The 13198-nt window shown below is 46.5% G+C and overlaps 1 protein-coding gene across 4 annotated transcripts in view; it reads right to left on the minus strand.

Moving 5' to 3' along the window:
• The window catches only part of LOC124009616 (voltage-dependent R-type calcium channel subunit alpha-1E-like), an 84237-nt gene that overhangs the window by 40748 nt on the left and 30291 nt on the right, over positions 1 to 13198 (minus strand). For all 4 annotated transcript variants that reach the window (XM_046321597.1, XM_046321598.1, XM_046321596.1 and 1 more), the window contains 4 exons: positions 11451 to 11554; positions 11150 to 11308; positions 616 to 806; positions 214 to 317 (listed from right to left, as the gene is read on the minus strand). In XM_046321597.1, coding sequence (XP_046177553.1) covers positions 214 to 317; positions 616 to 806; positions 11150 to 11308; positions 11451 to 11554 — 558 coding nt within the window. The remainder of the gene's footprint in view (positions 1 to 213; positions 318 to 615; positions 807 to 11149; positions 11309 to 11450; positions 11555 to 13198) is intronic.

The following is a 13198-nucleotide window of genomic DNA, read 5'->3' on the forward strand; positions in this document are numbered from 1 at the left end:
CACACACACACACACACACACACACACACACACACACACACACACACACACACACACACACACACACACACACACACACACACACACACACACACACACACACACACACACACACACACACACACACACACACACACACACACACACACACACACACACACACACACAAACACACACACAAACACACACACACACACACTTTTATTTACTCACCCGGAGAGGACTCCCAACACCAGGTTGAGTACGAAGAAAGAGCCGATGATGATGAGAGGAATAAAGTAGATCCAATTCCACATAAAGCCCAAGGCATCGTTGGTCTAGCACACACGAGACGTGTATGTAAGTACAAGAAGTACAAGAACAGATACAAGATAGAGGCACCTATCAAACCTGTGCATTCAGGAATCCTCCACGAATCCACAAACCTTAGAGATACCCATGCAACGCGCCAACATTCAGACAAAGCTCCCATTGACATCGATAAATCATTCACTGTACGTGAAACATTGAATTACACACGAAGTTAGGGTTTGATCCTCAATGTGTCTGCCCAAAAGAAACATATTTTTGTTGTTGTTGAGTAGCCTTAAAGTAGTTGGAGTGTACCGTACTCACATTGTAGAGCACAGCTGTCCATCCCTCCATGGTGATGCACTGGAAGACAGTGAGCACAGCGAACAGGATGTTGTCAAACTGGGTGATGCCGTCGTTGGGGCCAATCCATGACCCGACACAGTCGTACTTCTCTGGACACTTCCTCACTCCGCACGCAAACTCCACCTCAGTCGTATCCATCGTCTCATTTTCTAACACAGGACAAGGCAGAGGTGGTTCAAATGTAAGTAGCACGCTCCTTTCTTCACCAAACTAACAACACAGTGTTGCAGTATTCCACCTAACAGGATGGGGAGCCTGACATCCACTGTCCATGGTGTGTTGTTTCAAATCCAATTGTATTGTTCACATGGGCCGAATACAACAGGTGTAGACTTTACAGTGAAATGCTTACCTACGAGCCCTTTCCCAACAACGCAGAGTTAAAATGTAAGAAAAATATTTGAACAAAATAAGGAAATAATAACACAATAAAATAACAATAGCGAGGCTATATATAAGGAATACCAGTACTGAGTCAATATGCATGGATACGAGGTAGTTGAGGTAATTGAGGTAATATAGAATCTAGATATACAGTACCAGTCAAAAGTTTGGACACACCTACTCATTCAAGGGTTTTTCTATTTTTACTATTTTCTACATTGTAGAAAAATAATGAAGACATCAAAACTATGAAATAACACATATGGAATTATGTAGTAACCAAAAAAGTGTTAAACAAATCAAAATATATTTTAAATGTGAAATTCTTCAAAGTAGACACCATTTGCCTTGATGACAGCTTTGCAAACTCTTGGCATTCTCTCAACCAGCTTCATTAGGTAGTCACCTGGAATGCATTTCAATGAACAGGTATGCCTTTTTAAACGTTAATTTTTGGAATTTATTTCCTTCTTAATATGTTGAGCCAATCAGTTGTGTTGTGACAAGGTAGGGGGTGGTATACAGAAGATAGCCCTATTTGGTAAAAGACCAAGTCCATATTATGGCAAGAACAGCTCAAATAAGTAAAGAGAAAAGACAGCCCATCATTAGAGATGAAGGTCACTCAATGTGGAACATTTCAAGAAATATGAACATTTCTTCAAGTGCAGTTGCAAAAACCATCAAGAGCTGTGATGAAACTGGCTCTCAGGAGGATCGCAACAGGAAAGGAAGACCCAGAGTTACCTCTGCTGCAGAGGATAAGATCATTAGAGTTACCAGCCTCAGAAATTGCAGCCAAAATAAATGCTTCACAGAGTTCAAGTAACAGACACATCTCAACATCAACTGTTGGAGGAGACTGCGTGAATCTGGCCTTCATGGTCAGATTGCTGCAAAGAAACCACTACTAAAGGACACCAAAAATAAGAAGAGACTTGATTGTGCCAAGAAACAAGAGCGATGGACATCAGAACCGGTGGAAATCTGTCATTTGGTCTGATGAGTCCAAATTTGAGATTTTCAGTGTCTTCGTGAAACGCAGATTAGGTGAGCGGATGATCTCCACATGAGTGGTTCCCACCGTGAAGCATGGAGGAGGAGGTGCGATGGTGATTTGCTGGTGACACTGTCAGTGATACATTTAGAATTAACCACTTAACCAGCATGACTACAACAGCATTCTGCAGCGATACGCCATTCCATCTGGTTTGCGCTTAGTTGGACTATCATTTGTTTTTCAACAGGACAATGACCCCAAACACACCTCCAGGCTGTATAAGGGCTATTTGAACAAGAAGGAGAGTGATGGAGTGCTGCATCAGATGACCTGGCCTCCACAATCACCCCAACTCAACCCAATTGAGATAGTTTGGGATGAGTTGAACCACAGAGTGAAGGAAAAGCAGCCAACAAGTGCTCAGCATATGTGGGAACTCCTTCAAGTGCTCAGCATATGTGGGAACTCCTTTTGAACTCCTTCAAAAGCATTACAGAATGCTGTGTGCAAAGCTGTCTTCAAGGCAAAGAGTGGCTACTTTTAAGAATCTAAAATCTAAAATCTATTTTGATTTGTTTAACAGCTTTTTGGATACTACATGATTCCATGTGTAATTTCATAGTTTTGATGTTTTCACTATTATTCTACAATGTATAAAATAGTAAAAATAAAGTAAAACCTTTGAATGAGTAGGTGTGCCCAAACTTTTGACTGGTACTGTGGCTAAGGGTAAAAAGTAACTAGGAAATCAGGATAGATAATATATGTGTGTGTGTGCGTGTGTGTGTGTGCGTGTGTGTGTGTGAATGTGTGTGTGTGTGTGTGTGTGCGTGCGTGCGTGCGTGCGTGCGTGTGTGCGTGCGTGCGTGCTTGTGTGTGTGTGTGTGTGTGTGTGTGTGTGTGTGTGTGTGTGTGAGCGTGTGTGTGTGTGTGTGTGTGTGTGTGTGTGTGTGTGCGTGCGTGTGTGTGTGTGTGTGTGTGTTGGAGTGTCAGTGTAGTATGTGTGTGTGTGCGTGCGTGCGTGCGTGCGTGTGTGTGTGTGTGTGTCAACAAAACTAAGGAGATGATTGTGGACTTCAGGAAACAGCAGAGGGAACACCCCCCTATCCACATCGATGGAACAGTAGTGGAGAGGGTAGCTAGTTTTAAGTTCCTCGGCATACACATCACAGACAAACTGAATTGGTCCACTCACACTGACAGCGTCGTGAAGAAGGCGCAGCAGCGCCTATTCAACCTCAGGAGGCTAAAGAAATTCGGCTTGTCACCAAAAGCACTCACAAACTTCTACAGATGCACAATCGAGAGCATCCTGGCGGGCTGTATCACCGCCTGGTACGGCAACTGCTCCGCCCTCAACCGTAAGGCTCTCCAGAGGGTAGTGAGGACTGCACATCGCATCACCGGGGGCAAACTACCTGCCCTCCAGGACACCTACACCACCCGTTGTTACAGGAAGGCCATTAAGATCATCAAGGACATCAACCACCCGAACCACTGCCTGTTCACCCCGCTATCATCCAGAAGGCGAGGTCAGTACAGGTGCATCAAAGCTGGGACCGAGAGACTGAAAAACAGCTTCTATCTCAAGGCCATCAGACTGTTAAACAGCCACCACTAACATTGAGTGGCTGCTGCCAACACACTGTCATTGACACTGACCCAACTACAGCCATTTTAATAATGGGAATTGATGGGAAATTATGTAAATATATCACTAGCCACTTTAAACAATGCTACCTTATATAATGTTACTTACCCTACATTATTCATCTCATATGCATATGTATATACTGTACTCTACATCATCGACTGCATCCTTATGTAACACATGTATCACTAGCCACTTTAACTATGCCACTTTGTTTACTTTGTCTACACACTCATCTCATATGTATATACTGTACTCGATACCATCTACTGTATGCTGCTCTGTACCATCACTCATTCATATATCCTTATGTACATGTTCCTTATCCCCTTACACTGTGTATGACAGTAGTTTTGGAATTGTTAGTTAGATTACTTGTTGGTTATCACTGCATTGTCGGAACTAGAAGCACAAGCATTTCGCTACACTCGCATTAACATCTGCTAACCATGTGTATGTGACAAATAAAATTTGATTTGATTTGATTTGATTTGCTTTGGAGTGTCAGTGTAGTATGTGTGGGTGTGTGAGTGTAGTGAGTGGGTGTGTGAGTGTAGTGAGTGGGTGTGTGAGTCTAGTGAGTGGGTGTGTGAGTCTAGTGAGTGGGTGTGTGAGTGTAGTGAGTGGGTGTGTGAGTGTAGTGAGTGGGTGTGAGTGTGAGTAGTGAGTGGGTGTGTGAGTGTAGTGAGTGGGTGTGTGAGTGTAGTGAGTGGGTGTGTGAGTCTAGTGAGTGGGTGTGTGAGTGTAGTGAGTGGGTGTGTGAGTGTAGTGAGTGGGTGTGTGAGTGTAGTGAGTGGGTGTGTGAGTCTAGTGAGTGGGTGTGTGAGTGTAGTGAGTGGGTGTGTGAGTGTAGTGAGTGGGTGTGTGAGTGTAGTAGTGGGTGTGTGAGTGTAGTGAGTGGGTGTGTGAGTGTAGTGAGTGGGTGTGTGAGTGTAGTGAGTGGGTGTGTGAGTGTGGGTGTGTGAGTGTAGTGGTGGGTGTGAGTGTAGTGAGTGGGTGTGTGAGTGTAGTGAGTGGGTGTGTGAGTGTAGTGGTGGGTGTGTGAGTGGGTGTGTGAGTAGTGAGTGGGTGTGTGTAGTGAGTGGGTGTGTGAGTGTAGTGAGTGGGTGTGTGAGTGTGAGTGTGTAGTGAGGGTGTGTGAGTGTAGTGAGTGGGTGTGTGAGTGTAGTGGAGTGGGTGTGTGAGTGTGTGAGTGAGTGGGTGTGTGAGTGTGTGGGTGTGTGAGTGTAGTGAGTGGGTGTGTGAGTGTAGTGAGTGGGTGTGTGAGTGTAGTGGGTGGGTGTGTGAGTGTAGTGAGTGGGTGTGTGAGTGTAGTGAGTGGTGTGGGTGTAGTGAGTGTAGTGAGTGGGTGTGTGAGTGTAGTGAGTGGGTGTGTGAGTGTAGTGAGTGGGTGTGTGAGTGTAGTGGGTGGGTGAGTGTAGTGAGTGGGTGTGTGAGTGTAGTGAGTGGGTGTGTGAGTGTAGTGGGTGGGTGTGTGAGTGTAGTGAGTGGGTGTGTGAGTGTAGTGAGTGGGTGTGTGAGTGTAGTGAGTGGGTGTGTGAGTGTAGTGAGTGGGTGTGTGAGTGTAGTGGTGGGTGTGTGAGTGTAGTGGAGTGGGTGTGTGAGTGTAGTGGGTGGGTGTGTGAGTGTAGTGAGTGGGTGGGTGTGTGAGTGTAGTGAGTGGGTGTGTGAGTGTAGTGAGTGGGTGTGTGAGTGTAGTGAGTGGGTGTGTGAGTGTAGTGGTGGGTGTGTGAGTGTGTGTGAGTGAGTGGGTGTGTGAGTGTAGTGAGTGGGTGTGTGAGTGTAGTGAGTGGGTGGGTGTGTGAGTGTGTGTGAGTGGGTGGGTGTGAGTGTAGTGAGTGGGTGTGTGAGTGTAGTGAGTGGGTGTGTGAGTGTAGTGAGTGGGTGTGTGAGTGTAGTGAGTGGGTGTGTGAGTGTAGTGAGTGGGTGTGTGAGTGTAGTGAGTGGGTGTGTGAGTGTAGTGAGTGGGTGTGTGAGTGTAGTGAGTGGGTGTGTGAGTGTAGTGAGTGGGTGTGTGAGTGTAGTGAGTGGGTGGGTGTGTGAGTGTAGTGAGTGGGTGTGTGAGTGTAGTGAGTGGGTGTGTGAGTGTAGTGAGTGGGTGGGTGTGTGAGTGTAGTGAGTGGGTGTGTGAGTGTAGTGAGTGGGTGTGTGTGAGTGTGTGAGTGGGTGTGTGAGTGTAGTGAGTGGTGTGTGGTGTAGTGAGTGGGTGTGTGAGTGTAGTGAGTGGGTGTGTGAGTGTAGTGAGTGGGTGTGAGTGTGTGAGTGTAGTGTGAGGGTGAGGGTGGGTGTGTGAGTGTAGTGAGTGGGTGTGGGTGTGTGAGTGGGTGTGTAGTGGGTGTGTGAGTGTAGTGAGTGGGTGTGGGTGTAGTGAGTGGGTGTGTAGTGGGTGGGTGTGTGAGTGTAGTGAGTGGGTGTGTGAGTGTAGTGAGTGGGTGTGTAGTGAGTGGGTGTGTGAGTGTAGTGAGTGGGTGTGTGAGTGTAGTGAGTGGGTGTGTGAGTGTAGTGAGTGGGTGTGTGAGTGTAGTGAGTGGGTGTGTGAGTGTAGTGAGTGGGTGTGTGAGTGGGTGTAGTGAGTGGGTGGTGAGTGTAGTGAGTGGGTGTGTGAGTGTAGTGAGTGGGTGTGTGAGTGTAGTGAGTGGGTGTGTGAGTGTAGTGAGTGGGTGTGTGAGTGTAGTGAGTGGGTGTGTGAGTGTAGTGAGTGGGTGTGTGAGTGTAGTGTGTGGGTGTGTGGGTGTGTGAGTGTAGTGAGTGGGTGTGTGAGTGTAGTGGTGGGTGTGTGAGTGTAGTGAGTGGGTGTGTGAGTGTAGTGAGTGGGTGTGTGAGTGTAGTGAGTGGGTGGGTGTGTGAGTGTAGTGAGTGGGTGTGTGAGTGTAGTGAGTGGGTGTGTGAGTGTAGTGAGTGGGTGTGTGAGTGTAGTGAGTGGGTGTGTGAGTGTAGTGAGTGGGTGTGTGAGTGTAGTGAGTGGGTGTGTGAGTGTAGTGAGTGGGTGTGTGAGTGTAGTGAGTGGGTGTGTGAGTGAGTGGGTGTGTGTAGTGAGTGGTGTGTGAGTGTAGTGAGTGGGTGTGTGAGTGTAGTGAGTGGGTGTGTGAGTGTAGTGAGTGGGTGTGTGAGTGTAGTGAGTGGGTGTGTGAGTGTAGTGAGTGGGTGTGTGAGTGTAGTGAGTGGGTGTGTGAGTGTAGTGAGTGGGTGTGTGAGTGTAGTGAGTGGGTGTGTGAGTGTAGTGAGTGGGTGTGTGTAGTGGGTGTGTGAGTGTGGGTGGGTGTGTGAGTGTAGTGAGTGGGTGTGTGAGTGTAGTGAGTGGGTGTGTGAGTGTAGTGAGTGGGTGTGTGAGTGTAGTGAGTGGGTGTGTAGTAGTGGGTGTGTGAGTGTAGTGAGTGGGTGTGTGAGTGTAGTGAGTGGGTGTGTGAGTGTAGTGAGTGGGTGTGTGAGTGTAGTGAGTGGGTGTGTGAGTGTAGTGAGTGGGTGTGTGAGTGTAGTGAGTGGGTGTGTGAGTGTAGTGAGTGGGTGTGTGAGTGTAGTGAGTGGGTGTGTGAGTGTAGTGAGTGGGTGTGTGAGTGTAGTGAGTGGGTGTGTGAGTGTAGTGAGTGTGGGTGTGTGAGTGTAGTGAGTGGGTGTGTGAGTGTAGTGAGTGGGTGTGTGAGTGTAGTGAGTGGGTGTGTGAGTGTAGTGAGTGGGTGTGTGAGTGTAGTGAGTGGGTGTGTGAGTGTAGTGAGTGGGTGTGTGAGTGTAGTGAGTGGGTGTGTGAGTGTAGTGAGTGGGTGTGTGAGTGTAGTGAGTGGGTGTGTGAGTGTAGTGAGTGGGTGTGTGAGTGTAGTGAGTGGGTGTGTGAGTGTAGTGAGTGGGTGTGTGAGTGTAGTGAGTGGGTGTGTGAGTGTAGTGAGTGGGTGTGTGAGTGTAGTAGTGAGTGGGTGTGTGAGTGTAGTGAGTGGGTGTGTGAGTGTAGTGAGTGGGTGTGTGAGTGTAGTGAGTGGGTGTGTGAGTGTAGTGAGTGGGTGTGTGAGTGTAGTGAGTGGGTGTGTGAGTGTAGTGAGTGGGTGTGTGAGTGTAGTGAGTGGGTGTGTGAGTGTAGTGAGTGGGGTGTGAGTGTAGTGAGTGGGTGTGTGTGTGTAGTGAGTGGGTAGTGAGTGGGTGGGTGTGTGAGTGTAGTGAGTGGGTGTGTGAGTGTAGTGTGGGTGTGGGTGTGTGAGTGTGAGTGTAGTGGGTGTGTGAGTGTAGTGAGTGGGTGTGTGAGTGTAGTGAGTGGGTGGGTGTGTGTAGTGAGTGTAGTGAGTGGGTGTGTGAGTGTAGTGAGTGGGTGTGTGAGTGTAGTGAGTGGGTGTGTGAGTGTAGTGAGTGGGTGTGTGAGTGTAGTGAGTGGGTGTGTGAGTGTAGTGAGTGGGTGTGTGAGTGTAGTGGGTGGGTGTGTGAGTGTAGTGAGTGGGTGTGTGAGTGTAGTGAGTGGGTGTGTGAGTGTAGTGGGTGGGTGTGTGAGTGTAGTGAGTGGGTGTGTGAGTGTAGTGAGTGGGTGTGTGAGTGTAGTGAGTGGGTGTGTGAGTGTAGTGGTGGGTGTGTGAGTGTAGTGTGGGTGTGTGAGTGTAGTGAGTGGGTGTGTGAGTGTAGTGAGTGGGTGTGTGAGTGTAGTGAGTGGGTGTGTGAGTGTAGTGAGTGGGTGTGTGAGTGTAGTGAGTGGGTGTGTGAGTGTAGTGAGTGGGTGTGTGAGTGTAGTGAGTGGGTGTGTGAGTGTAGTGAGTGGGTGTGTGAGTGTAGTGAGTGGGTGTGTGTGTGAGTGTAGTGAGTGGGTGTGTGAGTGTAGTGAGTGGGTGTGTGAGTGTGGGTGTGTGAGAGTGTGGGTGTGTGAGTGTAGTGAGTGGGGTGTGAGTGTAGTGAGTGGGTGTGTGAGTGTGAGTGGGTGTGTGAGTGTAGTGGTGGGTGTGTGAGTGTAGTGAGTGGGTGTGTGAGTGTAGTGGTGTGGGTGTGTGAGTGTAGTGTGGGTGTGGGTGTGTGGGAGTGTAGTGAGTGGGTGTGTGAGTGTAGTGAGTGGGTGTGTGAGTGTAGTGAGTGGGTGTGTGAGTGTAGTGAGTGGGTGTGTGAGTGTAGTGGGAGTGGGTGTGTGAGTGTAGTGAGTGGGTGTGTGAGTGTAGTAGTGGGTGTGTGAGTGTAGTGGGTGGGTGTGTGAGTGTAGTGAGTGGGTGTGTGAGTGTAGTGGGTGGGTGTGTGAGTGTAGTGAGTGGGGTGTGAGTGTAGTGGGTGTGTGAGTGAGTGGGTGTGTGAGTGTAGTGGGTGGAGTGGGTGTGTGAGTGTAGTGAGTGGGTGTGTGAGTGTAGTGGGTGGTGTGTGTGTGAGTGTAGTGGGTGGGTGAGTGGGTGTGTGTGGGTGGGTGAGTGGGTGTGTGAGTGTAGTGAGTGGGTGTGTGAGTGAGTGAGTGGGTGTGTGAGTGTAGTGGGTGGGTGAGTGGGTGTGTGAGTGTAGTGAGTGGGTGTGTGAGTGTAGTGAGTGGGTGTGTGAGTGTGTGAGTGAGTGAGTGGGTGTGTGAGTGTAGTGGGTGGGTGAGTGGGTGTGTGAGTGTAGTGGGTGTGTGAGTGTAGTGGGTGGGTGAGTGGGTGTGTGAGTGTAGTGGGTGGGTGAGTGGGTGTGTGAGTGTAGTGAGTGGGTGTGTGAGTGTAGTGAGTGGGTGTGTGAGTGTAGTGGGTGGGTGAGTGGGTGTGTGAGTGTAGTGAGTGGGTGTGTGAGTGTAGTGGGTGGGTGAGTGGGTGTGTGAGTGTAGTGAGTGGGTGTGTGAGTGTAGTGGGTGGGTGTGTGAGTGTAGTGGGTGGGTGAGTGGGTGTGTGAGTGTAGTGAGTGGGTGTGTGAGTGTAGTGAGTGTACATAATGTCAGTGCAAAAAAAATACAAATAATAATAAAGGAGGTCAGTGTAAATAGTCAGGGTGGCCATTTGATGAACTGTTCAGCAGTCTTATGGTTTGGGGGTAGAAGATATTCAAGACCCTTTTGGGGTCAGACTTGGCGCTCCAGTACTGCTTGCCATTCAGTAACAGAGAAAGCTATGACTTGGGTTGTTGGAGTCTTTGGCAAATTTAAGGGCCTTCTTCTGACAACACCCTGGTATAGAGGTCCTGGTTGGCAGGGAGTTTGGCCCCACTGATGTACTGAGTCGTACTCACTACCGTCTGTATGGCCTTGCAGTCGGATGCCGAGCAGTTGCCATACCGAGCGGTGATGCAGCCAGTTAAGATGGTCTCAATGGTGCAGCTGTAGAACCTTTTGAGAATCTGAGGATCCATGCCAAATCTTTTCAGTCTGATTACATTAGCTCTGCTTCTGACCTTTTCCAATGTCACCATAGACTGGAATAGGATTTAGGAGTAGGGGATGTCTAGAGCGGTGTCCCTCTCAACCTTAATTACAACAGGGGAGCTATGATCTCTTGTCCTAGGAGGACCACTTATATTAAAAACTGTCACTTGAGAACTGACTGAATCTGTGTCAGCTAACCATCTCAGGGACCACTCACCAACATCCCAGGGGTCAGTGTTGCTGCATGAATTGACAGTTGAGAAATACACATTTCTGGAGATTGATCATACAGTATATCACTGGGTCAAACCATATTTTTCCATGTTAGAGTAAATAAAATACTATTTGTGGCTTGTGTAATTGCAGAGTAATCATTGTTGACTTATTGAAATGTAGCTAGGCAGCTCAGTTGGGCACACTACCATTAATAATATGTTTGCCCCATGTCATCATCTAACAAAGGAATTTTCCATCCTTTGTGCAAATTAGAAGCCTGTAAGTACAGTAAACCAGTCAGACAAAGCCATTTGAAACGAATTGCAAAAATCTCTTCAGCTGGAGACTCACATCTCCCTCACTAGCTTTAAGAGCAGTTTACAGATCATTGCACCTGTACTTAGCCTATCTGTAAACAGCCCATCTATCCACCTAACCTCATCCCCGTACTGGTATTTATTTATTTATTTTGCTCCTTTGCACCCCAGTATGTCTACCTGCACATTCATCTTCTGCCGATCTACCATTCCAGTGTTTAATTGCTATATTGTAATTACTTTGCCACTATGGCCTATTTATTTCCTTAACTTACCTCATTTGCACTCACTGTATATAGACTTTTTGTTTTCTTTTGTTCTACTGTATTATTGACTGTATGTTTTGTTTATTCCATGTGTAAATCTGTGTTGTTGTATGTGTCGAATTGCTATGCTTTATCTTGGCCAGGTTGCAGTTGCAAATGAGAACTTGTTCTCAACTAGCCTACCTGGTTAAATAAAGGTGAAATAAAAAAATAAATTTTTTTAAAAAGTGCATTTTACCAGTAGGCCTATGGTCTAGTGAGTCTTCTCAAGTACCCCAATGGATAAGCCAAGTAACCCTGGTGGTCCTAATACCGCAGGTTGGGAACCACTGGGGTAGTGTATGAAATGCAGGGAGTGTGAGGGAGAGTGGAGTATGTTCCTACCCAGGATGTCAGCTGTAGGTAGACAGGTGTGGTGGAGCTTCCCGCTGTAGAACTCCAGGCCGATGATGGCGAACATGAGAATGGCGAAGAACAAGAGCAGACCGATCTGGAGCAGAGGCACCATGGCCTTCATGATGGACTTCAGCACGATCTGCAAGCCTGGTGGCACCACACACGTGTATGAATAGTTAATGCCCGATTGCCTCTGGGAATAAGACATTGTAGTAGAGTACAGACAGAGGTATTATGATACTGTAACTGATTAATATTTCAGCTGGTGATTGATATGCAGAGTACTTACTAGGGATCCCAGAGACCAGTTTGAGAGGCCTCAGGACTCGCACCGCCCTCAGCGTCCGCAGGTCCACAGGGATGTTCATGTGGGCTCCTGCTGTAGCCAGGATTCTGCCGACACATGTTGTCAATGTAATAAATGGTTAATAGGTAGTGTGGCTTATGGATAAGGAACTTTGAGTGACAGAAGCGGTCTACGTTGAGGAAATCAAATTAACCCACAATTATCATCATCTGATAACTTATCACATTCAGAGCGACACTATCAGCTTAACAGACTATTTCCATCATTCAGTATGGATTTGGGTAGAAAGCCAATAGCTTTTGTTGATGATTGAAATAAATTGTGCTGTCATGCTCACAATTCAAGCCAATCTTCCATGAAAGCAATTCAGTATGTCTTATTCTTATTCTTAATTTGTGTCTAGGAAACGGTCCCTCTGTGTGTGGTTTATTTCATCTAAAAAATGGATTAGTTAGACCTTTCCTGACGAACAGCAAACCTTTAGGTTACTGCAGTTCTAATGGTTTCAACATTATGTTCTAATGGTTTCAACGTTATGTCTTCTAATGGTTTTAACGTTATGTCCTCTAATGGTTTCAACGTTATGTCCTCTAATGGTTTCAACGTTATGTCCTCTAATGGTTTCAACGTTATGTCTTCTAATGGTTTCAACGTTATGTCCTCTAATGGTTTCAACGTTATGTCCTCTAATGGTTTCAACGTTATGTCTTCTAATGGTTTCAACGTTATGTCCTCTAATGGTTTCAACGTTATGTCCTCTAATGGTTTCAACGTTATGTCCTCTAATGGGTTCAACGTTATGTCCTCTAATGGTTTCAACGTTATGTCTTCTAATGGTTTCAACGTTATGTCCTCTAATGGTTTCAACGTTATGTCCTCTAATGCTCTAATGTTTTTCAATGGTACTAGTCTCAAACACACACTGTATAGTGTTTTGCAAGGGTGAAGGTATTGGGCTGGGTTTAACAATAAGATGTTTTCTAATAATAAATGTTTTATAAACATACGACTGCCATGCAATGGTTAATATTTGTATTATTTTATTAGGGTTGTCACATTTAGTCACAAGTCCATATGTCCATCAAAATGCTGGGCTTGTAGGAAAAGTCTTCTTATGAGAATTGCACCATATGGATAGCCCCCTTAGAGCCTCCATTTGTTGGACTACTCAGGGATTAGTTGTGTTGAAGCATTAGGTTGCTAAAAGAAGGACAAACTGAATTGCTTTCATGGAGGACTGGCTTGACCACACAATGTATTTTCATCATCAGCAAAAAGCTATTGGTTTTCTGCTCGAAGATGCAAATAAATGCTGTGATCTATTTAATAAACACAAGAGACCAGTGAAATGGATAAAAGGGTGTGGTGTCAGTAGCAGGAACAGCAGCACCAAGTTGGGAAAACCTGCTACTTTCATACTCATTTATGGTAAATAATTTAAGCAAATTCATTAGGGGGAGGGACCATCACCAGAGTCACAGGAAATACATTACAAAGGATGAAAAAACTCCAAACCACATCTTTACACTACTTCTCAAACATAGAGAACTGATACTGTACACTGGCTGTTGGGGTGGGATTGGCGTGGGTTGTGTTGGGGGGTGCCGTGGTAGCTTTTGAAATGTTATTGGATTCCTCATGTCTTAGTCATTGATACAAATAAATATGATCCAAGTCAGATGTTAGGTACTATATCTATTGAAGATTATATGAACCCTATAAATAAAAAT

The sequence above is a fragment of the Oncorhynchus gorbuscha genome, linkage group LG22 (genome assembly GCF_021184085.1).
Source record: "Oncorhynchus gorbuscha isolate QuinsamMale2020 ecotype Even-year linkage group LG22, OgorEven_v1.0, whole genome shotgun sequence".
Classification (NCBI taxonomy): domain Eukaryota; kingdom Metazoa; phylum Chordata; class Actinopteri; order Salmoniformes; family Salmonidae; genus Oncorhynchus; species Oncorhynchus gorbuscha.